General features: G+C 45.3%; 1 protein-coding gene across 1 annotated transcript in view; it reads right to left on the bottom strand.

Annotated features, from left to right (window-relative positions):
• The window catches only part of LOC137375109 (ephrin type-B receptor 1), an 826,129-nt gene that overhangs the window by 29,257 nt on the left and 769,677 nt on the right, over window positions 1-27,195 (bottom strand). Inside the window, exon 12 of the mRNA XM_068041741.1 lies at window positions 23,930-24,145. Coding sequence (XP_067897842.1) covers window positions 23,930-24,145 — 216 coding nt within the window. The remainder of the gene's footprint in view (window positions 1-23,929; window positions 24,146-27,195) is intronic.

The raw sequence follows: 27,195 nt of genomic DNA, 5'->3' as shown, positions 1-27,195 counted from the left end.
GTGTTGGGGGGGTGTGGGGAGTTTGGGGGTGTTGGGGGGGTGTGGGGAGTGTGGTGTGTGTTGGGGGTGTGTGGGGAGTGTGTGGGGAGTGTGTGGGGAGTGTGTGGGTAGTGTGTGGGGAGTGTGGTGCGTGTTGGGGGGTGGGGGAGTGTGGTCTGTGTTGGGGGGTGGGGGAAGTGTGGGGAGTGTTGGGGGGTGGGGGGAGTGTGGGGAGTGTTGGGGGGTGGGGAGAGTTGGGGGGGTGGGGGGAGAGTTGGGGGGGTGGGGGGAGTGTTGGGGGGGTGGGGGGAGTGTTGGGGGGGTGGGGATTGTGGGGAGTGTTGGGGGGTGGGGGCTGTGGGGAGTGTTGGGGGGTAGGGGGAGTGTTGTGGGGTGGGTTTGGGGGGAGTGTGGGGGGTGTGGGGAGCGTTGGGGGTGGGGTGAGTGTTGGGGGGTGTTGTGTGTAGGGAGTGTTGGGGGGTGGGGGGTGTGGGGAGTGTTGGGGGGAGGGGGGAGTGTTGTGGGGTGGATTTGGGGGGAGTGTGGGGGGTGTGGGGAGCGTTGGGGGGTGGGGTGAGTGTTGGGGGTTGTTATGTGTGGGGAGTGATGGAGGGTGTGGGGAGTGTTGGAGGGAGGGGTGCGTGGGGAGTGTGGGGAATGTTGGGGGTTGGGTGTGTGGGGAGTGTTGGGGGATGGGGGGTGGGGGGAGTGTTGGGGGGGTGGGGGGAGTGTTGGGGGGTGGAGGGTGGAGGGAGTGTTGGGGAGTGTTGGGGTTGGGGGGAGTGTGGGGAGTGTTGGGGGGAGTGTTGGGGGTGGGGGGAGTGTGGGGAATGTTGGGGGGTGGGGGGAATGGGGGAGTGTTGGGGGATGGGGGTGGGGGGAGTGTTGGGGGGTGGAGGGTGGAGGGAGTGTTGGGGGGTGGAGGGTGGAGGGAGTGTTGGGGGATGGGGGTGGGGGGAGTGTGGGGAGTGTTGGGGGGGTGGAGGGTGGGGGGAGTGTGGGGAGTGTTGGGGGATGGGGGTGGGGGGAGTGTTGGGGGGTGGAGGGTGGAGGGAGTGTTGGGGTGTGTTGGGGGTGGGGGGAGTGTGGGGTGTGTTGGGGGGTGGGGGAATGGGGGAGTGCGTTGTGTGTGGGTGACGGACTGCTGTGTCTGGGGGGGAGGGGTTTGGTGGTGGTGGACAGGAGTGCAGTGTGTGTTGGCGAGGGAGTGCTGTATGTTGAGTTGAGGAGGTGAGGGAAGCATCCATGACGTTGGCAAGACAAGGCCCTTGCAATATTTACTCCTGAGCCTCACTGAAATATTCCAGTGCTGACTTCACTGCAGCCAGCAGGGAGTGCATGGATGTTATCCTGCGGGAACGGGAAAATCGAGCAGCTGCAGGATTAAAATCAGGGATAAACACAACATTTAAAGTAAGTCTTCTTTTCCCAAATGTTCCCTGTGAAAAAATGATCAAAGACCAGGACAGTTTTACCAAGGGAAGTGATGATCGGCTGTTAATTATGTCATCAGAAAAGCATCTCGCAAGACACTTCAAAGTGCCAAACTTTAGCTTTCACACCTGATGTGTTTCACAGTCCAAAGCTCAATCTCAGATAATGTTGTAACGAAATATTCCTACCTGAAGGTATTTTGTGCAAAAGGTACGGGAGTTTAAGCTGACGATAATCAAACCATTCCCCTATACAGTACTCAGCATTCCAACATACTGCCGGTCAGGATCAAGTGTGTCTTTCGTTTGGACTTGAAGCGATTTCTTCAATATTACTTGTGTGTTTCTTGTCATAATTTAACCTTCCCTGTCTCCTCCTCAATTAATTTGTCTCAATATCAATAAGGTGACAAAATTAGAAAATCTTCCTTCAGACATTGCTCAATTTTCTAATCATTGCTGTGATCAGGAACAAACACAAGAAATTTTTCTCAAATGTCACAAACAAGCAAAGAATATTGGTTACTAAAGTAAGCAAATTGGGTGCTGGAATAGAACAGATATCTGGCAATGAGTTAGAGCCTTTAACAAGGGACTCACGTGCTCTAGCCACTATAATCAATGATTGGAAGCAGTTATAAGACTGCCATCTGATTGAGTTCCAGATACAAATTTTGTACAACATAGTTTGACATTCAGATTTAATTGAAAAAGTTAAACTGAATGAATCACAAGTAGGTTTTAACAATCATTCCTACCTCTTGGCTTGATCAGAGCCTTGAAATCATTCTACAGTATTGGAATGTCAAACTTACGAGCAGATCTCCCGTGGCATTGCTCATACTGAGTCAAAAGCATAGTAAGGTGTGAGAGGGAATGTGACACTAGCAGGAGGTGTGTGCGAGGTGCAGGACATCCATTTTGTGATTACAGATAGCAGTTAATCTAGGTTGATGTTGTCCCTTTTTGTGCTGGCTCTAAGCAATTACTGACTGTTGAGACACATGTAAGACATGGGACTCACATGAGAGGATTAATAATCATAATGTCACTGCAGCAGATTCTTATCAGGAACAATCTGTAATGATTTATGGGTAAACTTCAAATCAAATGCACATTACAAGACTTCAAAACTTCAAAAGTCTGTGTGCTGTTTTGCAGAGAATGGAACATGCAGACTCATGGTTTCCACAAAAATCCTCTGTCCCCTTCAGTAATGTGAAACACTACAAGGAGAAAAGCTTGGTAACACTAGACCATGCCTTCACGTCTGTTGTAATTAAACCTAGCGACAGCAGAGTTCCTGGGCTGATTAGGTTGTGAAGTATGTGGGAAAATACCTGGCGTCCAAAATCGTTTCTAAAGGACAACAGTGTGTTCTTAATTATTAGCGAGATGGAAGGTGCGATTTGCAATGGAAATCTAAGACACAAAGGCTCCAGTCTCACCATGTGTCACTCTGTTAGAAAGTAGCTGTTGATTAACACTTCCCTCATCCCGCTGTCAATCACGCTCTTGAACCACAGAATGATAGTGGGGCTTTTATATTATAACACGTGTTTTGTGTCAAGTCGGAGTTGAAAATTTGCCTTTCAGATTGAAAGGTAGCTGAGTGATACCAGCTGTGTCTAGGTAGGCTGATTCCAGGGGCCCTAATCTAATATGGATGGAATGTCCTTCACTGCTTGTAATGCCAGCTCTACATCACAGCACTGGGGAATATTCAGCTGTGCCCGCTGTGTGCTGTCAGTCACTGGGTATGGGACTGCATCCTGATCATTGCCTTCTGAATCTATTCACATTCAAAGATAATCCACTGTCTGGAATACTAAGATGCAGGGTCACTGAAATCAAAAGCAAGAAGTGGGTGCTTTATGCTTTCAAGGCAATTCTGATCAACAAATTAGGAATTCTTCATTTTGAAAAGTGTTCAGATGTCAAGAGGGCTACTAATGAGCCACAAAGATGGACGACTCACCAGGACTTGAATGTGAGAGCCAGTATCAACAATTGTATATCATTCTGACTTCTCAATAGAAAGAACTTCAGAACAACATTTGTGAATTGCAGTTCAAATATTCAAGGGATTTGTCAACAATTCTGACTACATGTCCCTCTTTAAGAGTTGTTAAAATGTTTTTAAAAAAATCTATGTATGCATTCCTATTTTGATGGAGTGAGTAATGTTGGTTTTTGAGTTTGAATAACTCAAACCCAATTTTTTCCCCAGTTTTGAAACAGTATCAGAAATATTTTCATGTGGATGTCAAGTATAAACTTTCAACCAGCACAGGTGTGTGTGTGGTTTGGGGAAGCTCTATGAAAAGAAAGGGGGGGGAAAGTCAAATAAATCATTTTTTAAAAAGTCTTGAAATTAGTTGTGTGGTCTAGAGTGATCCACACTGGGCAAAAATGAAGAAACATTGAAGACATCTAATGGATATTGTGAGTGCAACATTCACACGTAACCTCCTAGTATACGCTTTGACAAGAACTAAACCAATTCCCATTTTCCTTATAAGATCCTAAATACCAGTTAGATTTAAGTCCCCAGCAAAAAAGGATCTTACATTATGTTTAATATCGTGGACTCCCTTGGCTCACCTATATTCAATGCACTGACTTCAGGAACTAACAATATTGGGGCTAATTTTCACCTTGATTTCAAACGGTAACTGTGCGGAATGAATTGTTCACATATCATGGAACTCTCCCGAGTTTCATTCTCACTGATTTCAACTGAAGTGAAAATCTGACAGGTTTGATAGCTTGTGGGAGGTGGGCTCTACAGCCTGCAATGAGGGTGAACATGGCCCCCATTAAAGCATTTTTAACAGAAGGGTTTTGAGTTCACAGTGCAATGAGGGGCTCACAGACCCAGAGTGTATCACAATGGGAGCTCTACTGTAAATTCCACTGCAAACTGTTGCTACTGTCATTAATTCAGACAAGGAAATGAAGAGCAATAGTTCTCTAATCCATCCAACTGCTTCTTGTTAAATACAGCGACATCTCAAGTTGCTTAGTCCCACAAACATTAAAGGATATTATCCTTGTTTCAGTCGTTCTTTATGTCAACTCAGCTTACATGTCAGGATTCTACTTGTTATATGCTTCCCTTGTATTAAATATATGGCATGTATTTTCTCTTCCCCTTTTTGCGAAAAGAATTCATTATCAGACATCTGCCATTTCAGTTATACTTAATTTAACATTTTAATCAGGAGTTAGTCTGAGAGTTTGTAACATGCTGGAGTCTGGACCATGACATCTGAGTAGAAGTACCAGGTCCTCAGATATGGGAATTTATGTGATGTAATAGAGAGCCCGAATTCATAGCATCTGTGAGTTTTACTGTACTTTTTACTCACGTTTGAGAAGGTAAGGATGGGATTTATGCAGTAATTACCCCCACCCCCACATCTCATTATTTCCTTCTTTAAGGGTTTAACCCCTTGGCTCAGTTGGAAGCACTCTCACCTCTTTATCAGAAGGTTTGCGGTTTCAAGACCCACTCCAGAGACTTGAGCATAAAATCTATGCTGATAATTCTTTGCAGTACTGAGGGAGTGAGGCATTGTAAGAGGGACCATCTTTTGGGTGAAATGTTAAACTGAGGCTCTGTTTGCCCTCTCAGGTGATCAGAAAACATCCCATTCAACGGGTAAGGGAATTCTCCCTGGTGTGCAGGTCAATATTTATCCCTCATTCAACATCGCGAAAACAGATCATTATCTCATTGCTGTTTGTGGGATCTTGCTGTGTCTAGATTGGCTTCCACGTTTCCTACATTACAACAGTGCCTACACTTCAAAAGTACTTTTAACTGAAGGCATGCTCACGCATGGAGAAATTATGAACTTATAATGAACTTATAAAACAAACCCACAAAACTGACACTTTTTCTGAGAAACCAGATGGAGTCAAGAGGTCAGGTGACCTCACCCTGTACTGCTAATACACATGGAAACTACAAGAACCCTGAGTCAACCTTCACATTTGAGTCTTGGCGAAGGCTTTAAAAATGTAAATAGCCTATTTTGTGTAAATGACTGCCTCTCTTCAGCAAATTGGGCTAACAATGGCATGGCAGACATGATGGGCTGGATTTTACAAAGCCCACGACTTTGGACTCCATGGTGTGTCGGTGGTGGGGGAGGTGCGGGGTGTGGAAAATGCTTGCAGCAGAGGCCTGCCATGGAACTGCACGCTGGGAGGGCCCGGCCCAATTCTCCCGGCGCCCGGCAGTGGCGAGGTTCCATGGTGGCCCCTCCGCCGGCGGGTGATGGACCTGCATCTACATATTTAAATCAATGAAATGAATAAATTTAAATTAACTTATGCACAATCTTCCAGGCCTGCCGCGATCCTTAGTGCGGTGGCCAGCACCCCTGCACCTTCAATTCCCCGTCTGGGGAAAGCTGGCGTGACACAGGTGGGGAGGGGGGAGAAGTTAAGATTTCCAATGCAGGGGGTGTGGGGGAGACAGGGTCAAATAAACACGCTGAGTGTAGGGGATGGTGGGAAGGGGTGAACATTAAACTTTGTGCAGACTGTGGTGGGGGGGGGGGGGTGTGGATGGTCAGATTTAAAAGGTAAGTGCTTTGAGGGAGAATCGGCAAATAGTTAATGTAATTGTTATTGCGGGGTGGGAAAGGGGTGTTAGAATTTTATTTGCTAAATTTTGGGGGGTGTATCTTTAAAAAGTTAAATATGCCGGCAGGGCTGACTGACCTTTAAAAATGGCGCTCGCACCTTTTCACAAGCAGCTGGCCCCATTGCTGGCATTGGACAGCCCGCCCCCTCCACGTGATTGGGGGGAGGGGGCGGCCTGCCCCGCCTATTTAAATGAGCCGCCACGTGGGAGATCACAGCGGTTCTTCGGCGTGCGGCCCGCACCATGGAGCTCACGACGAGAGCAAGGGTGGGCTCTTAAAATCCAGCCCCGTGTCTCCAAATTCGAAAGGTTAATGCAGTGACCTGAACAGACTCATACCTGATTCCTCACATCAAAGGCTGTATTGACTGGATAGGCAATTCCGGTCACATCAGTAAAACTGATTTATTAAAAAGGTACTGGCAAGTCTCCATGATCACCCAAGCTAAGGAAATCTCAGCTTTTTTAACACCTATTCCACTGCAAAGTCATGCTCTTTGCTTTAAAGAATGCCCCAGTAACCTTTCAAAGACTGATGAATCAGGCGCTGGCTGGTTTAAACAACTGTGTTGTCTACCTTGATGGCCTACTGGTCTGTAAGCAACACCTGGGAAGACCACCCAATTTATCAAGAACATTATTCAAGGTCCTCCAAAATGCTAACCTAGTGGCCAACTTGGTTAAAAGCAAGTTCACAAAGGCCAAAGTGACCTATTTGGGACATGTTGTAGGTCAAGGTTGGGTTTTGCAAGGGCAGTGAAAGAACAAGCCCTGCTAGATTTCCCCATTCCCAAGACCAAGAGAGAGATAATGTGATTCCTGGGAATATGCGTTTTTTAATAGAAAATTTGTCCCTAATTACAGCACCCTATCTGCCCATTGACCGACCTACGGAAGAAAAATGTCAAGATAATGAGGTCAGAACTGTGCCAGACGGATTTCGAGAAATTGAAGGTTATTTGACAAATGAGTCCATATTCGCAGCACCCAATTTTAACAGATTCTTCAAGGTGGCTATTGACATGAGCAATGTGCTGTCCTACTCTAAGATGACTCAAGTATTGAGAGGCTAATTGGCTACTTTTCAAAAAAAAAGTGAATAAATATCAACGTAAGTATTCCACAATAGAAAAAGCATTGGGATTCCTGCTAGCCCTTCACCATTTCGAGGTCTATGTTAATAATGGGCACAGGGAAATTTTGAATATACACTGACCACAACCCACGAACCTTATTAGAGAAATTCAAAGTTAACAATGCCAGGCTGTTCAGATGGAGTTTACTCCCCCAGCCATTCAACTTAAAAATCATGCACATTGCTGGAAAAAATGTAATTGGTGATGTGCTGTCCAGATTTTAAATCAACAATACCACCAGCAAGCTGTGAAAAGTCTAGTGACAGTGAATGAGAAATGCATGTGAATGAATGTGTGTGAATGTTTACCACCGTGTGTTAATTTTCTTCCTTTCCAAAAAACTAAAGAAATACCGAAGAATTTAATTTTTTCCCCTTTTTTCAGGGAGGTGTCACATTCACACATGGAGAAATTACGAACAATATAATGAACTTATAAAACAAACCTAAAAACTGACACTAAAACAAGATGGAGTCAAGAGGTCATAACACATGGAAACTGCAAGAACCCTGAGTCAACCTTCATGTTCGGACCAGTCTTGGAAAAGGGATTAAAATGTAAATGGCCTATTCTGTGTTAATTTGTCTTCAACAAATTGAGTCAACAATGGCATGGCAGACATGGTGTCTCCAAATTCAAACTCAAATGAATGGGTGTGAAAAAACTCCACTTTATCAAAATGGAACGAAGATAGGTGACACCCAGACTCCATGGCCCAACAACGGCCCCACCATCAGATACCATTTATGAGGACAATGGTAAAGAGAAACCATGGTCACATCACAGAAACCAGGCATCTGATAATGAGCTTAATAAAAGTATATGCTGGGCAGACAAAGACAGAGCCAGAGAGAGAGAGAGATTCCATCTGCTCCACCAGAAGAAGAAGGACCCTGCCTAAGAACACCATTTTTAGACTACAAGTAGATAGTGACCGTAAATGGCTTTGAACTCCATACCTGAGAAATTGTACCAGCCTTTCAACATTGAACAGTGACTGAGATACAACAAAACAAAGTCTGCAATAAAGCATTCGCCCTCCTGAAACTTTCCAAGTTCTGTCTCCAGTAAACCAGGAAAACAAGGAAAACAGGGAAAACAGGCCTCTATCCTTCCTTGTGTGTGTGTGTTCGTTTGTGTGTCTGTATGCATGTGAGTGTGGCTGAAGTTGCGAATATTTTCTGGTATTGTCTAATAAATATTTGTCTTTCCTTAAACCTACAAGAAAACCCTGACATTTGTCTGTTTGTTTATCATTAAAATGCTCAAGGGTTAAAACACATTTCTAATAAAACGCTGTCTTCGGTCAGTTGAGAGGTGAAAAAGGGAAACCAGCCCTATCATTTCCCACCTGTCCATAACACTGTCTTCAATGGAAAGGAAAATTGAATGCTGTGTATCATGGGTGGCTGATTCAATACTGCCTGTTTTGTACTCCTTCTCAAGTTGCATTTTTCCTCAATTATTCCTCGACAGCATCTTCCTATTCAAGTTGTGGTCTTGGTATTTAAATTGTTCTTTTCACACAACTAGGAGATGCAAATTGCCACAATGGCTGTATATTAGTATTGCCAGCTGATTGTAGAGTGGAGAGGCTGATTGATTGTGGTTTTTGCAGTCCCAGCCAATACATAGTAATTAAAATCCTAATCACTAAACAGGGGGTACATCGAGGTGGCAAGGCAAAGTATTCATGACATGGTTTACTGCCTACACATTTTGGAGGTTCGTATATTGAAAAGAAAATTCACATTGTGTTGCTTGGCATCTTGGAGGGTAAAGAGCCAGAGCACACCTTTTTAAAAATGATTCGAAAGGAATTTTTATTAGCTTTCAATGCCCACTTGTTTATTTCTGTCTTTGTGTCAATTCATTTGTCTAAAAAGTAATTTAAATATTTGCTTTAGGCACCATCAGGGGAATTAGCTAAACAGCATTTCTGAGTCAAACAGTGCCCGAGGAGCTGAATTAACAGGCAACGCAAATGCTATGCTAGCTGCAGCAGTCCAGATTAGCAGCTGTATTCCAATTGATGTTAATCCACCCTGTTTACACCAGGTACCTCAGTAACTCTTCCAGCCAAGTTTCTCCAAAAGTGTCATCATGATGTGCCATTTTGGGCCCATTCTTCTAGTTTCATACCATAAGAATCTGTATGTTATATCATCTCTCATTAGGAATTTTTAGCCTGCCAGTGTGTTAACATGTTTAAAAGTGTATTCCATGACTGTCTGAGAGAGCTGTCTATGTCTTGGTCTGGGGAAGATGTGAAGCACTTTTCCAGTTGCCTAGCCAATCAACTAGTGTAACTTTGGGCTGCTTTTCTTGTCTGATATCTTCTAACCTCAATTAAAGAAGTATCAGTAAATCTGCAGTTTACCTACGTGAACTGAAAGTTTTCCTGCTCTACTGTTTACAGGAGGATTCCGCAGACAAGTGGTCTGCATCATTCAGGGAAGGTTGTCTAATTAGAGGACAACAGACAACTACCTATTTTTGATCTGGGTGATGCCATTCTTCAAAAGCTTAATTACTGAATTGACAGTGGATTATTTCCTACAGTCTATGCTTTTAAGACATTTTAATTGTTATTTTTAATTGTGTAGTTACTTTTTTATTTGTCTTGTTTACCAGCTTGACTATAAAAGAGTACAATCAGACTAATTGTCTAAGTCCTTCAGTGATTTCCAACCTTGTTTGTTGATTTGAACCTGAATTAAGTAGTGTGTTAACATGGCCTTTCCTGTTCATCAGAGAGATCCGGAATACACAGTATGCAGTTTCTCCCATTTCTAGTGCATAGATTGAACAGTAAAAGGGTTCATTGCTTACTCAGGGGCTCAATATTCTAGTAATTTTACTGGTTTACAGACAGAGGGGGTGGGGGTGGTGTGCTTGTGTATGGCAGTTGTATGTTGCACTCGACATGCGTAAAAAGTATTAAGAAGTAACCCAGTTTGCAGCAGTGACACTTCCATAATAATACTCACCAAAAAAGATCAATCAAAATACCAAATAATTGTTACCCCTGTACTGGTTTTACTTTGAAAAGAACAATTGGTTGAAGCTCCACCCCTTGGTAATAAGGGGTCAGAAAAGGTGATGCCCGATAAGGGGACAGCTGGAGCAAGACAGAGGCACAGCCTGTTCAGTGCCCCTCAAAGAATACCACACGAAGCACTGCTTACATGTCCAGCTTTTAAAGAGGATGGTGCAACACCTGGACCATACGGAAAGGTCACCTGAGTCCATCTCTGTGGTGTTTCGAAGGATGAAAATCTTCACTGCATTCTCCCATGAATGAGGGAGCAGCTCAAATGGCAACTGCAGTGACCAACCACAGAAATGTCGGTCATATTCATATAATAAAAACATGTATTTATTATCTCCTTTAATATAGGAAAAGGTGTTTTATAGGAGCATAACCAGTCAGAAATTGACACCGAGCCAAAGAAGCAGACCCTGGAAGAGGTATCTTGATCAAAGAAGTAGTTTTTAAGGAGCATCTTCAAGGAGGAGCGTGAGATAGAGAGACAGAGAGACTTAGCAAAGGAATCCAAGATCTCAGGGCTTCGCCCGCTGAAGGCATGGCTGCCAATGGTGTGGCAAAGGAAATTGAGAATGTATCAGAGGCCAGAATTGGAGAAGCACAGAGATCTTGGAGGGTTACAGGGTGAGAGAAAGTTGCAGAGATACAGAGGAGCAAGGCCAGAGAGTTATTTGAACATGAGAATTTTAAATTCAATGCATTGCTGGAATGGCAGCCAATGTTGGACAAATGAGCACAGGGGTGATGAGAGAGTGGGACTTGGTGTGAGTTAGGACATGAGCAGCAGAGCTGAAGTTTATAGAGCCAATAGTAAATGAAAGGAGCCAATCATTGGAGAGGAAATCGATGAGGCAAAATTTCTGCACTCATTAGGATCAAGGTGTACCTGGAGAAGAGGGTCTCGAGCATTACTAGGAGCACAAAGCTACAGGAGCAGACAAATGATGATGACTTCAGCACAGTTCTGTACCAACACAAAGGAAATCTGATGAAAGACCACTGACCTGAAACGTTGGGTGGCATTTAATGGAGGCAATGGGGGTCTTGTCCGCCAGCTGAAGAGCCAATGAGAGCCCTGTGTTGCCACTTTGCAGGAAGGCCCGCAGCATTACGAGCCAATCAGAGGCTGGCAACTCTTTTACTCAGCAGCGCCACTGTAGAGGTGGTGGCTGCTGCCGGTAATGCACTCAGCCGAGGCCCAGGATTGTCAATGGACCCAGGCCACAGGTGAGTGATGGCAGCAAGGATAGGGGTTGGTTCTCAGCCAGCCCCCCTCTTCCCTATGCCGGGTCCCTCGATCTGGCAACGAGTGCCTGTGAATGAGGATCCCATACCCCCCCCACCCCCATCCCAGAAGCCAGCAAGAACCCACACAGGTTATTTGTCATGCTCCCCACGTGGCGACAGCCCACCTGCCACTGGGCTAATACGGTGGCGGAAAGAGGCCCTTAATTGGGCAATAATTGCACCTCAATTGGCAGTCGGGCGGGAAGGCTGTCCACAGACCTTCTTGCCATGGGCTTAAGTGGGGTGAAGGCAGAAAGGTGGCAGGGTCCCTACCTGCTACCATCCCGCTTGATTAAATGTTCTCTCCGCCTTCAAACTCGCCAATGGGGAGAGCATAAAGTCCAGCCCGTTGACTTCTTTTTTCCACTATAGATCCTGCCTGACCTGCTGAAATGTATCCAGCATTGACTGTTCCTAGTTCGGTACAAATGGCTTTCCACGACACAAATGAGCCGGTCACCCACCCAACAGTTACTGGTCGGACCTTGCGTCGACATGGTCTTTGCCAAGACAACATACGGTATTTCAACGCAATTGTATTCAAGGCTTTTTGGTATAAGAAACAACTTGCATTTATATAGCACCTTTCATGACCTCAGGATATCCAAAGTGCTTCACAGATGATAAAGTACATTTGATGTGTAGTCTCAATTTAATGTAGGCAAATGCATCAGCCTATTTGCACACAGTAATGTTCCATGCACAGTAATTGTCATTTAAGTGAGCAAATCGTCTGTTTTTGTGATGTCGGTGGAGAAATAAATATTGGTCGGGTCACCGGTGAGAACTCCCTACTCTGCTTCAAACAACACCTTAGGATTGTTTAAGTCCATTATCCCATCTGTATAATGTCACCTCAGACAGTGCAGCACTCCTTCAATACTGCACTGGAGTGCCAGCCAACATTATGTGCGCAAATCCTGGAAAGGGACTTGAGCCCTCAACTTACTGACTCAGCCGAAGGTGCTAAGACGGGACCAAGGCTGGTATCTAAGTGTCCAGAACCTTGACAAGAGACCATATAAATGAGAAGTATTTCCTTCTCTGTCCATACATCCTTCTTTCCTTATATCCCAGAAACCAAGGCCAAGAATAGCCTTGGCACCGATGAAGATGCTTCAGGGATTGTTGTTCATGCAGGCAGAGCTAGTTTGTTTCACAGGCAGTTAACCATCTGCTTCAAGAAACAGCAATTACTTCCATTCCCACAGAACGGGGAGCACATAAAACTAGAGAACAGAGATTTCTGCTACAAAGAGCATATATGAACCTCACAAGGGTTAAAACTGTAGACATTATATACATGGAAAATATACACTATAGACAATTAAAAAATAAACTATATACTCTGAGGAAACAAATACCCTTTACATCCATCACCATGTAATAAGATACACATAAGGTCACAAAATATTCACTGAATTTTGCTTTGGGTCATTCATTTACTGAGTGTGAAAGGGGAGTCTCCCAAATGACAAACAAATTATCATAGGCAGCTCTTCTGTGCAAAATGAAAGACAAATGGACTAGCAGTTCAGAGATTTTATAGCTATACAAGGGTACTTGCTGCCAAGGTAGTAAACCCTACTTAACTAAGCTTAAAGTATGTTATTCTATATAGTCAATTAGAATTAGTTGCAGGAGATTCCCATGAAGGCTCAAGTGGGTAGCTGAGTTTAACAAAGCAAGGCAGTCCTAGCTTTGATCTGTGGATCTCAACTGTGACAGAAGTCGGAGTGCTATAAACTGGTCTCATTGTCCCTAGGTTAGAGAGAGGGGAAAATCGTCCTAAAAAAACGGCTAATGAAATGTTTGCCTTTATTTGGGGGGGTGGGGGGGGGCTGGAATACAAAGGGGTAGAAGAGAGTCATCAGCTATGCAGAGCCTTTTCAGATCCCATCTGGAGCGCTATGTTTCGTTCTCCGCACTGCACCTCAGGTAGGGTACAATGGTCTTGGAGGGTGTTTAAAATGATGAAGGCATTTGATGGGGTAGGTACAGCTACTCTTTCCTCCGGTGGGGGAGTCCAGAACAAAGGGGCATCATCAAAAAATTAGAGCTAGGCCACTCAGGAAGGAAACCAGGAAGAACCTGGTTCTGCCCCAAGAGGATAGAAGAGACTGTGGATACTGGGGCAATTAAAATTTTGAAGACTGAGATCGATAACAGTACCAAGGGATATGGAGCAAAGATGGTTAAATGTATTTGAATGGCAGAACAGACTCGAGGGGCAGAATGGCCTCTTTCTGTTCCTACATGCATTCCTATAATCCTGCTCCCAATCTCTATTCAGCAGCTAGAATATAGATGCTGATGGTGTAGATATTGGATGAGCACAGGATTGGACTGGCTATCATGCCATTTCCCCCAGCCATTCTCAAATAGGCTGCTAAAACATACTTGAAAGAGGTACCAAAGAATGACCATGAAACTCTGGAGCATCTGTGGAGATAGTTAACATTGAAGGTTGATCAACTTTAATCAGAACAGTTTTGAGCTCTGATGAAAGGTCATTGTCCTGAGATGGTAACTCTGCTTCTCGCTCCAAAGATGCTGCCAGACCTGCTGAGTATTTCCAGCACTTTCTCTTTTTAGTTTTAGTTTTAGAGATACAGCACTGAAACAGGCCCTTCGGCCCACCGAATCTGTGCTGACCATCAACCACCCATTTATACTAATCCTACCCTAATCCCATATTCCTACCTGTCCCTATATATTTCCCTACCACCTACCTATACTAGGGGCAATTTCTAATGGCCAATTTACCTATTAACCTGCAAGTCTTTGGCATGTGGGAGGAAACCGGAGCACCCGGAGGAAACCCACACAGACACAGGGAGAACTTGCAAACTCCGCACAGGCAGTACCCGGAATTGAACCCGGGTCGCTGGAGCTGTGAGACTGCCCTTGTGGCAATCCTGCAGAGACAGAGTGGTAGGGTGCTGTGGTGACAGAAGGTGCCTGTTGTCGAGGGGGCTTCACTGTAAATCCAGCCTGAGCCACACCTGACCAGGGAGTACTTGATACTGACTCTTGGGCAAGAGGTACAACAACATTACACCCCAAAGCTTAGATTCCTACACTGCGATAAGCACATGTGACCTTGAAACTGCTAGTTACCAGCATGTACTCCTGGACTCTGCAAAGCACTGTACCTGATAGCTATCCCCATGTCTAGACAACCTGCTTGGTCTTAGAAATAATTTCTTTTCCACTTCAGTACTTAATTAATTGTTAAATGTGGTCAACCTCTTCTGTTTCAACCGAACGAAAGAAAATCAAATGGAAGTGGTAAGCTCTCTCTCTCTCTTAGGCAACAATACTTGCATCACTGTCACTCACTGACATTGGTATGCATCAGCTAGGCAAAGCAAACCTTTCACATTATACAAGGATTGACACCCTGACTCGCTTGGCTGCTCGCTGTCATTTCTTCACAACAGATAGAGGCATTCAGTTTGTATCATTCTACAACCTGTCAGACACAGCTGGCAAAACACTCCCAACAAAGTGTTCTGTGTGTTTAGTGTGTAGTGTACGTGGTATGTGAAGAGGTATACCAATCTGTGTAAGTGTGTGCACGTGTGAGGGTGGTGTTAGTTTGTCTGTGCTCACACTTCCTTCAACAGATCAATACACTGGCTTGTTTTTGTGTCCAGTTCTGTGATGGTGTCCTTCCTGCTGTTTTTTCATTTGGAAGCCTCGTTGACTGTGAGGCACAGCAGAATCATCCAGGCAGCAGGCATTGAACAAAAAGATTGAAGAGTTAAAATGTGTTACACTTTTGACGAAATTCCACTACAGGAGGTTGTGATTTCAATACCCAGGTTTGAATATATGGTAATGTCAGTACTGGATCACTGAAACTTTGGGCTGGATTTAGTATGGGGGCAGGGGTCCCGGAGTTGGGTCCAAAAGCAGGGGATGAACCCGCTTTGGCGGTCAGTGGGACTCGGGGCCGCAGCTTGTCAATGGAGTCTGAGGCGGCCATCCCCATTCAGGACGGCCGACTGCCCCCAAGAGCTGCTGGTCAAACAGAGGGCTGGCAGCTCAGCAGCTTCAGGAGCACCACTGGGAGAGGTGAGCATTGCTGGAGCTGCACCTGGAGGAAGAGAACACATTGATGGACGTGCGCCCTCACAACCAGGTAAGTGGGGACTGGGGTTCCGGGGCCAGTCAGGCAGGCCCCGGCGAGGGGTGGGGGGTGTGTGTTGGTGAGGGCAGGTGGCAACATTGCCACTTGGGAGCCCCTCCATGGACCTCAGTATGCCCAAAATGAAGGGTCCCGCCCTCCCGGGCCCACTGGGAGGTGGCCAGGGTTTACCTGGCAGTTTACTACATGGCAGAGGGCCGCTGCTGCTGGTTAAAGCAAGTGGAGGCGGAAAGAGACCTTAATAGGCCACTTAAGTGGTTCAGTTGAGCTCTGGGTGGAAGGGCCATTTGCCATCTTTCCCACTGCTGGCAAGATGGCATGGTGGTGGGAAGATGATGGGTACACCACCCACAATCTTCCCACACCAACATGCCAGCCTTCCCACCTCCCATCCATCTCTCTACCTCTGTCTCCTCCTTTAACGTGCTCCTTAAAGCTTTTGGTCACCTGTCCTCATATCTTCTTTTGTGGCTCTGTGTCCAATATTGTTTGGTAATGTCCCTGTGAAGCACCTTGGGATGTTTTATTACGTTAAAGACACTATATAAATGCAATTTTCTTTTCAGAGTTTCTCTCTCCCGCAGAGTTCAGAGTTGGATTGATCAATAAATCAGGAAGTTCACACATGAAAGTCACCTCTGGATGCAGAAAATGTCTGAAATGTAATTTGGAGAAAGAAAATGGATGCTGGGGGTCAATTGAAATTTTCAGAGCTGAGATTGATATATTTTTGTTGGGTAAGGGTATTGAAAGATATCGAGCAGAGGCAGGTAAATGAAGTTGAGGTACAGATCAGGCAATATGTAACTGATTGGTGGAACAGGCTTGAGGGGTTGAATTGTCAATTGCTCCAAAGACATCCTGTGTATTAACATTGCATGTCACAGAGTGGCACAAGGCTGGTTCATGCTTCATGGAGCCAACTTCTGGAGGGATACTGCTGAATTTAAGTTGTGAAATAGAAAGAATCACAAGCCTGTATATCGTCGTGTCAGGTTTTGATAAGTAACCCATCGACAGTACCTGAAAGGGCAGTTGAGACATCATTTTAATGTCTCATCTGAAAGACAGGTGAATATTTATTGGGCAATTTTTGGGATAATGGTCTTATTTATATGTAGCCTCTAAATGTGCCAAATGGCTCGTCTATTTTGAGCGGTTCAAAGAACCTCATGACACCTCTTTTCTGTGTCTGAGCTTGGATGATGGAGGGGTATCACCAGTGAGGGTTGCAGGGGGTTATCTCTAGTCTCCAGCAATTAGTCCAGCTCGACAATGCAGGCATTGTAGTGTACCAAAGTACAAATAAGACACGATAGTTTCCAGGGTGAGAGGTGTTCTCAGGCAAAATTATGTGGTTGGCTAACTGCACATTAATAGAATGATACTCCTTCCTTTAAAAAATATGAGCCTCTCCTCCCACATTATTTACTTCATCTCATCCTATCAACATATCCTTCTATTTCTTACCCCTCATGTACTTTCCCAGCTTTTACTGAAATGCATCGATGCTACTTGTTTCAATTGGTCTAAGTGGTAGAGAGCTCCACATTCTAACTACTTCCAGAGTCTTTTTTATTTGTTATTGGATGTGAGTGACACTGGCAAGGCCAGCATTTATTGCCCATCCCTAATTGCATTTGGGAAGGTGGCGGTGTGCCGCCTTCTTGAACCGCTACAGTCCGTGTGGCGAAGGTGCTCTCACAGTGCTGTTAGGTAGACAGTTCCAGGATTTTGGCCCAACGTCAGTGAAAGAACAGTGATATAGTTCCAAGTCAGGATGGTGTGGGACTTGCAAGGGACTTGCAGGTGATGGTGTTCCCAAACGTCTGCTGTCCTTGTCCTTCTAGGTGGTAGAGGACATCGGTTTGGAAGGTGTTGTCAAAAAAGCCTTGGCGAGTTGCTGCAGTGCATCTTTGAGATGGTGCACACCGCTAATACCGTGCGCCGGTGGTGCAGGGAGTGAATGTTTAAGGCGGTGGATGGGGTGTTGATCAAGCAGGCTGCTTTGTGCTGAATACTATCGAGCTTCTTGAGTGTTGTTGGAGCTGCACCCATCCAGGCAAGTGGAGAGCATTCCATCACACTCCTGACTTGTGCCTTGTAGATGGTGGACAGGCTTTGGGGAGACAGGAGGGGAGTCACTTGCCACAAAATTCCTATCCTCTGTGTAGCCACAATATTTATGTGGCTAGTCCAGTTCTGTTTCTGGTTGATTGTGACCCCCAGGATTCGCTAATGGCAATTCTGTTGAATGTCAAGAGGAAATGGTTAGATTCTCTCTTGTTGGAGATGGCCATTGCCTGGCACTTGTGTGGTGTGAACGCTACTTGCCCCATATCAGCCCAAGCCTGAATGTTATCCAGGTCTTGGTGCATGCGGGCACGGACTGTAATGAGGTTTCTCCTGAATTCTTTATTGGATTTATTGGTGATTATCTTATATTTATGGCTGTTAGTTTTGGAATCCCCCACAAGTGAAAACATCTTGTCTAGGTCTATTCTATTGAACACTTTCATAATTTAAAACCTTGATCAGGTCGCCTGTCAGTCTTAAATAAATAAAAACAAGAAATGCTGGAAATACTCAGCAGGTCTGGCAGCATCTGTGGAGAGAGAAACAGAGTTAACGTTTCAGATCAGTGACCCTTCTTCAGACCTCACCTCTCAGTCTTCTTTTTTTGGACAAAAGAGCCCACTTGCCTCTTTTCTTGAAAAATTGAGATATTGTTCTGAACAGAGCAATGGAGACTCTATGACAGTGATGCACAGTAGATATCACCTGAGACTGCCTAAAAGCAGCCTGTTCCATAAGAAGTCAAGGCTATGGTCAGTTTAATATCCACTGCTGAAGCTGTGCCCCTTGTTGATCTGGGGTGTAATCTATAGCCACCAGCTAGTGTAACTCTCCTATAGTCTCCAACCTTTTCATACACTGCCATTAATACAACAACATAGCCTGGGGCGTAGACAGCTGAAGATATGGCCGCAATGGTGGGATGAAGGGAGCTGATGTACAAGTCAAAGGAAATAGAGACTTGCAGACATCTGAGAAACTGTTTACATTTGGTGATATGCAAATGGATTTAAGTAGATGTTTGAGCAAAGATAAAGTTAAAACAGATGAAAATTTTGGAGGCAATTTGCACTTGAACAGCTGATTCCACCCAAAGCAGAAACTCAACCCCATTATAGAATCATAGAAAGTTTATGGCACAGAAAGAGGCCACTTGGCCCATCGTGTCTGTGCCATCCGAAAAATGATCCACCCATTCTAATCCCACCTTCCAGTACTTGGTCCGTAGCCCTGCAGATTACGGCACTTCAGGTGCATATCCAGACTCCTTTTGAATGAGTTGAGGGTTTCTGCCTCAACTACCCTTTGAGACAGTGAGTTCCAGACTCCCATCACCCTCTGGGTGAAAAAGCTTTTCCTCATTTCCCCTCTAATTTTTCTACCAATCACTTTAAATCTATGCCCCCTAGTCACTGACCTCTCTGCTAAGGTGAATAGACCCTTCACCTCCACTCTATTCAGGTCCCTCACAATTTTGTACATTTTAATCAGATCTCCCCTCAGCCTTCTCTGTTTCAAGGAGAACAACCCCAGCCTATCCAATCTTTCCTCATAGCTGTCTTTTGCCAGTCCTGGCAACATCCTTGTAAATCTCCTCTGTACCCTCTCTAGTGCAATTACATCTTCTCTGTAATGAGGAGACCAGAACTGCACACAGTACTCAAGCTGTCACCTAATCAATAAGTTATACAGTTCCAGCATAACCTTCCTGCTGTTCTATTCTATACCTTGTCTCATAAAGGAAAGGATTCCATATGCCTTCTTAACCACCTTATCGAACTATCCTGCTACTTTCAGGGATCTCTGGACATTCACTCCAAGGTCTCTCACTTCCTCTACACTTCTCAGTATTTTCCCATTTATCGTGTATTCCTTTGCCTCGTTTGACCTCCCCAAATGCATCACCTCACACTTCTCTGGCTTGAATTCCAATTGTCACTTTTCTGCCCATCTGACCAGACCATCAATATCTTCCTGTAGCCTACAGCTATCCTCCTCACTATCTATCACACAGCCAATCTTTGTGTCATCTGAAAACCTCTTGATCATGCCCCCTACAATTACGTCCAAATCGTTAATATATACCACAAAAAGCAGGGGGCTAGTACTGAGCCCTGCGGGACGTCACTGGAAATAGCCCTTCAGGCGCAAAAACACCCATCAACAATTACACTTTGTTTCCTGCCACTGAATCGAATTTGTATCCACGTGACTCTTCTGACGCCCTAGGTCATTTTGACAATTTCCAGTTTCCTGGCCCCAACCTCCTCCTCTTCACTATGGACGTCCAATCTCTCTACACCTCCATCCCCCACCAGGACGGTTTGAGGATTCTCCGCTTCTTCCTTGAACAGAGGCCCAACAGTCCCCATCCACTGCCACCCTCCTCCGCCTGGCTGAACTTGTTCTCACATTGAACAACTTCTCCTTCAACTTCAAGTAAAAGGTGTTGCAATGGGTACCCACATGGGTCTTAGTTATGCCTGTCTTTTTGTGGGATATGTCGAACATTCCTTGTTCCAGTCTTACTCAGGCCCCCTCCCCCAACTCTTTTTCCGGTACATTGATGACTGTATCGGTGCCATTTCCTGCTCCCGCCCCGAACTGGAAAACTTTATCAACTTTGCTTCTAATTTCCACCCTTCTCTCACCTTTACATGTTCCATCTCCGACACTTCCCTTCCCTTCCTCGACTTCTCTATCTCCATCTCTGGTGATAGGCTGTCTACTAATATCTATTATAAGCCCACTGACTCCCACAGCAACCTCGACTACACTTCTTCATACCTGCCTCCTGTAAGGACTCCATTCCATTCTCCCAGTTTCTCCGTTTCCCGACACATCAGCTCTGATGATGCTACCTTCCATGACAGCGCTTCTGATATGACCTCCTTTTTCCTCAAACGAAGATTCCCCCCCACTGTGGTTGACAGGGCCCTCAACCATGTCCAGCCCAAATCCCCGCACCTCTACCTCACCCCTTCCCCTCCCTCCCAAAACCGCGACAGGGTTCCCCTTGTCCTCACTTTCCACTCCTTCAGCCTCCACATCCAAAGGATCATCCTCTGCCATTTCTGCTACCTCCAGCGTGATGCCACTACCAAACACATCTTCCCCTCCCTTCTCCTATCAGCATTCTGAAGGGATTGTTCCCTCCGTGACACCCTGATCCACTCTTCCATTACCCCCACCACCTCGACCCCTTCCCATGGCACCTAGCCCTGCAATCGCAGGAGGTGTAATACCTGCCCATTTACCTCCTCTCTCCTCACTATCCCAGGCCCCGAGCACATCTTTCAGGTGAAGCAACGATTTACTTGTCCTTCTTTCAATGTAGTATACAGTATTCGCTGCTCACAATGTGGTCTCCTCTACATTGGGGAGATCAAACGCAGACTGGGTGACCGCTTTGCAGAACACCTCCGCTCAGTCCGCAAGCAGGACCCTGAGCTTCTGGCTTCTTGCCATTTCTGCCATGTGGGACCTTGTCAAAAGCCTTGCTAAAATCCATGTAGACCATATCATCTGCACTACCCTCATCTATCTTCCTTGTTACTTATTCAAAAAATTTGATCAAGTTGGTCAAACTAGATCTTCCCTTTACAAATCCATGCTGACTATCCTTGATTATCCTATGCCTTTCTAAGTGACACCTTATCCTGCCTCACAGAATAGGTTCCAATCATTTGCCCACTACTGAGGTTAGACTGACTGGCCTGTAATTATTCTGTCTATCCCTTGCTCCCTTTTTAAACAGAGATACAATGTTAACAGTTCTCCAATCCTCTGGCATCACACCTGTATCCAGTGAGGACTGGAAAATGATGGTCAGATCTTCCGCTATTTCCTCTCTTGCTTCATTTAACAGCCTGGGGTACATTTCATCTGGCCCTGGTGATTTATCAACTTTCAAGGATGCTAAGCCATTAATACTTCCTCCCTCCCTATGTTTATCGCATCCAATTCATCACACTCCTTCTCCTTAACTACAATATCTGCATTGTCCCCCTCTTTTGTGAAAACAGACGCAAAGTATTCATTAAGAACAATACCAACATCATCCGCCTCAACACATATGGGCCCTACTCTTTCCTTAGTTATCCTCTTACTCTTAATGTATCGATAAAACATCTTTGGGCTCACCTTGATTTTGCTTGCCAATATTCTTTCATGCCCCTCTTTGCTTTCATAATTTCATTTTTGATTTCACCCCTCCACTTTCTATACTTCACTCGGCTTTCTCTAATATTGAGTTCTCGGTGTCGGACGTAAGTTTTCCTTTTCTGTCTTATCCTACCCTGTTAACTCCTTGACATCCGTGGGGCTCTAGATTTGGCCGTCTCACCCTTTTTCTTTGTGGGAACGTGTTTACTCTGAAACCCTTGAATCTTCCCTTTGAATGCCTCCCACTGCTCTGACACTGATTCACCTTCAAGTGGCTGTTTCCAGTCCACTTTTGATAAATTACTCCTCAGTTTCGTAAAATTATATATAAAGGCTTATACTCTTTAAGAAAAGGAGCTGATTTAAAGCACATCAGAGAGCCAGAAACCTTCAATCTAATATGCTCTCCCCTGTATGGCGACTTTGGATGCAAGGAGAACATTTAATCAGGCGGGTGAGGATCCCCCCACCTTCCCTTCTTCACCCCAATTAAGTCCATGGTGGGAAGGGCCGAGGACAGCCTTCCTGCCCCTCCGCTAATTGAGGTGTTTAAGAGGCAATTAATGCTTAATTAAGGGCCTCTTCCTGCCACCACTGGTATTAGCCCAGCAGTGTGTGGGCATGTTTCCAAGCAGGGAGCATGACATGCAAACCGTGTGGGGATGCCTGTGGCTCCTGGGGGGAGCAGGAAGGGTGGGGGGGGCACGGGGTCCCTCATTCAAAGACACAGTGCCTGATTGAGAGACCCCAAATCAGAAAGGGAGGAGCCTGCTGACAGCCACCACTCTGCCCTTGCTGCTGACCCCCAAACCTCCGGTCCCCGTGACCCCCACCCCGCGAAATCCCTCTCACCATCACTTACCTGTGGCCTGTGTTACTCCATGATTCTGGGCCTCTGCTGGGTGCTGTTCTGACAGCAACCACCGCCTCTTTGGGGGTGGCGCTGCCAAGCAGAGGAGCTGCTGGCCAATCAGAGGCCGGCAGCTCTCGGCAGGCGGGACTTCCCGTCCCTGGGGTTCTGGTCCTGGGAAAGGCCTGCCGGTGGCCCCTCAAGTGCCTGACTGGTTCTTGGATACAGCAGGCCTTCCCCAAGGGAGGCAAAGTGAGTCTCTCGCCAGCTCTCCAGCCAGCGGCCAATACCCTCCCATCGGCTCCATAAAGATCCCCCAATGTTACTGAGAGCAGCATGTTCACTCCCACACTACAAGACACACTGCCTGGCAGTACAATGGTTTCAGCATCTCATGGAGACTGTTCATTTTCTTTCTCAAAGGTTTCAGTACATTACAAAGGGCTGAGAAAAAGAGGTGCATTTATAAACCACCTTTCACAACCTCAGGGTGCCCCAAAGTACTTTACTTTTTACTAATAACTTTTATAGTGTCATCACGGTTGTAAGATAGGAAACACACAGACAATTTATGCACAGCAGGATCCCACAAGCAGCAATGAGATAAACGACAAGGTAATATTTGTTTTGTGATGTTGGCTGAGGGATAAATATTGACTAGAACACCAGGGAGAACTTCCCTGTACTTCTTGAATAGTGCCATGGGATCATTTACATTGATCAGACAGGACAGATGGGGCCCACTAACAGTAATGAACTAATGGCCAAAGAAGACTCCAGAAAAACCAAGACATCTGCATTTGCTTCCACAATCAGCTGGAAATCCTGTCAGTAGCTCGTGATTTTGAGTTTATGCAGATACTGTACTGCCTGTCTGCCACTTTCACTCCCACTTCATATTCTCCTTGTATTTCTATTGCATATTTCTGAATGCATCAGAGTAAATTCAGACACGCTGCAGACTCAGGGGAGTGTGAATTGATGGCAGTCAAGGCGATTGGGTAGCGAACCACATCACTGCAGTGCAGCTTCTCTGACCCGTGCTCCTGTCGAGTGGAACCCCCCCCCTACCCCCGCCACCCCACCCCGCCCCTGAATTGCCCTGCTGTCCCAGTAGGTGCAGTCAATGTGAAACTCGGACTCACCAGAGAGCTGGTGTAGGTGGGGTCTGAGGTGTCATCCTGCAGGTAGCGGGACAGGCCGAAGTCTGACACCTTGCACACCAGGTTGCTGTTGACCAGGATGTTGCGTGCGGCCAGGTCACGATGTACGTAGTTCATCTCTGACAGGTACTTCATCCCCGCTGCAATTCCCCGCATCATTCCCACCAGCTGGATCACTGTGAACTGTCCATCATTTTGCTGCAGAAAAATGAATACATTCATCAGTACATGAGTATGTTTGCAACAAAAAAGACAAATCAGGAGGGAGGCCTTTAGCAGTATGAAGAGAACACAAATGGAAAACACACAACTGGGCGGCACAGTGGCGCAGTGGTTAGCACCGCAGCCTCACAGCTCCAGCGACCCGGGTTCGGAAGGGAAATATAGGAACAGGTGAGGATGTGGTAGGAATAGGGATTAGTGTAGGATTAGTATAAATGGGTGGTTAATGGTCGGCATAGACTCGGTGGGCCGAAGGGCCTGTTTCAGTGCTGTATCGCTAAATCAAATTAAATCAAATCAAACTACACCTCAACTCCTCTTCAAACCAAAATTGCAGCTTCCCCACCACTCCACTGGAAGGGTATGGTTTCATTAGTACTGAGCTGCTGCCTCATCCATGTGAATGCTGACAGGCTATTTAACTATGAAAGACATCTCCCTCTAACCCAACCTCATTCTCACCAATGCCTATGTGACAAAAGTGAAGGACTGCTGTCTGGGTTTGGCTTAACTTTGTTTCCTTTAATTATGGCATGGTACTTCAGGAGTTAAATAAAGCTCTTCACTCGCAGATGTCCTGTCCTATCCAAGCATAACTCCATACAATGCTGTGACTATCATTAGTTAGTTGCCAAGCAGTTTACTTGAAAGAGGAACCGAGCCACTTAATTCAAATACAAATCTACTGAGCAATTTGTTCAGATGTGAATGCGTGAAGGTGTGTGCTATGTCTGTGCGTGTTGTGTGAGCGGTGTGTGTGATGTGTGTGTGCTGTGGGTGTGAGCAGTGTGTGTGATGTGTGTGTGCTGTGTGTGTGTGCTGTGGGTGTGAGCAGTGTGTGTGATGTGTGTGCGCTGTGGGTGTGAGCAGTGTGTGTGATGTGTGTGCGCTGTGGGTGTGAGCAGTGTGTGTGCTGTGAGTGTGAGCAGTGTGTGTGCTTTGTGTGTGCTGTGTGTGTGCTGTGGGTGTGAGCAGTGTGTGTGCTTTGTGTGTGATGTGTGTGTGCTGTGGGTGTGAGCAGTGTGTGTGCTGTGAGTGTGAGCAGTGTGTGTGCTTTGTGTGTGATGTGTGTGTGCTGTGGGTGTGAGCAGTATGTGTGCTGTGGGTGTGAGCAGTATGTGTGCTGTGAGTGTGAGCAGTGTGTGTGCTTTGTGTGTGATGTGTGTGCTGTGTGTTATTACGGACAGGGGAAGATGGTGTGGAAACTTCCACTTTTCACCTCTCAACTGACCACAGACGGTGTTTTTTTAAAATATTGTTTTAGTCCCTGAGTGTTTTAGTGGGCTAATAAACAGATAAATGACAGGTTTTCTTGTAGGATTAAAACAAAGATAAATTATTTATTGAACAATACCCAAAAATATTCACAACCTCACCCACTCACACACACAAGAGATAAAGATTAGAGGATGGCATGCATTTAAGTCCGATTGTCGTAAAAAAGAGTTCACTTTGAAACCTTCTTGGCTTTCTGGGAGGGATATTTAACTGTGGTGCAGGTCTGTTGTTCCTTTTTGTGGTTCACTGAAGTGTTCCAGACTCCTCTCGTTAAGATTCAGTCAAAGATGTTACAGGCAGGGTCTCCTTCTTGGCTGGAATAGATCTATTACCTTCCTCGTTGACTGGCTTTCTGTCTCCTTCATGAGAGCTCTTTATTAAGAGAAAACCTTATCAAGCTTGGTTTTGGTCAGGTGACCACAGATGCTCTCCCCTTGTGTGTTCATACAATGTCTTTGAATGTGTGGCCATTGTTACACAATGGGGTTTGAATGTGGCTTATCTTGATAAAGTGATGTTATGTTACACCTATTATCTTGGCTTTAAATCCGGAGTCTCCCTATCAGTGAAGGCCTTTGTCAACCCAATTCTTGAAGATAGAAGCCATTTAGCATTGAATAGGATGTTTAGCATTTTAATGTGCATTCCCCAGGACTAGTTCAGACATGATGACGGGGTTGGTCTCCAATAGTCACTATGTATATTTGCAAGTACGGGAGAGGTCACCTGACCTCATCCTCCATCTTATTTGCAGCAAAACTGTGCCCATTTTTTTTTAGTTTCATTCATCAGTTCATTTTTACAATTCATAATTGCTCCAGTTCACTTTAGTTCATAACTGTTCCTTGCGTGAGGGTGACACCTCCCTGCAAAAGGAAAAATGAAATTCCTTGGTATTTCATTTTTTTTTGTTTGTTTTTTTTAGAAAGAAAGAAAAGAACACATGATCAACACGCATTTATTACATGTATTCCTCAGATTTACTGTCATTAGTCTTTCACAGTTTCCTGATGGCATAGTGTTTTAAGTCCTGGACAGGACATCTGCGATGACATTGTTTTTCCAATTATATGTGTGAGTTTAAAGTTAAATGGCTAGACAAGTAAGCTCCATCTGAACAGCCTGGCATTGTTCACTTTGAATTTCTGAAAGAAGGATAGTGGGTTGTGCTCAATACATCTCAGGATGTCTCTGTGTCCATTATTAACATAAACTTCGAATTTCTGAAGGGCCAATAGAAGTTCCAATGTTTCCTTTTCAATGATGGAATATTTACGTTGGTGTTTATTTAATTTAGTTTTTTTGAAAAATAGCCAATTGACATCTCAGGGCCTGAGTTACCTTCCTGGAGTAAGATCGCTCCTTCTCCTACTCGGGTGCTGAAGTTGGAAACAAATTTTCTGTGGAAACCACACATCCCCAGGAATGACATTATTTCTCTCTTGATCTTGGGAGTGGGGAAATCTATCAGGGCTTGTACTTTTACTGCCCTTCGCAACACCCGACCTTGGCCTCCTAAATAGGTTACTTTGATCGTAGCAAACTCACTTTTAGCTATATTGGCCATGAGGTTAGCACTTTGCAGGCCCTTAAATGGTGCTCTTAAATAATTTAAGCAGTCTTCTTAGGTATTGCTATAGACCAACAGGCCATCCAGGTAGATAACATAGTGGTTTAAACGAGCCACCACCTGATTCGTCATTCTCTGAATTGTTGCTGGTGCATTCTTTAACCCGAATGGCTTGGCT

The sequence above is a fragment of the Heterodontus francisci genome, chromosome 11 (genome assembly GCF_036365525.1).
Source record: "Heterodontus francisci isolate sHetFra1 chromosome 11, sHetFra1.hap1, whole genome shotgun sequence".
Lineage (NCBI taxonomy): Eukaryota > Metazoa > Chordata > Chondrichthyes > Heterodontiformes > Heterodontidae > Heterodontus > Heterodontus francisci.
Note: the sequence above shows the minus strand (reverse complement) of the source record. Positions and strands in the feature narration are given on the sequence as shown.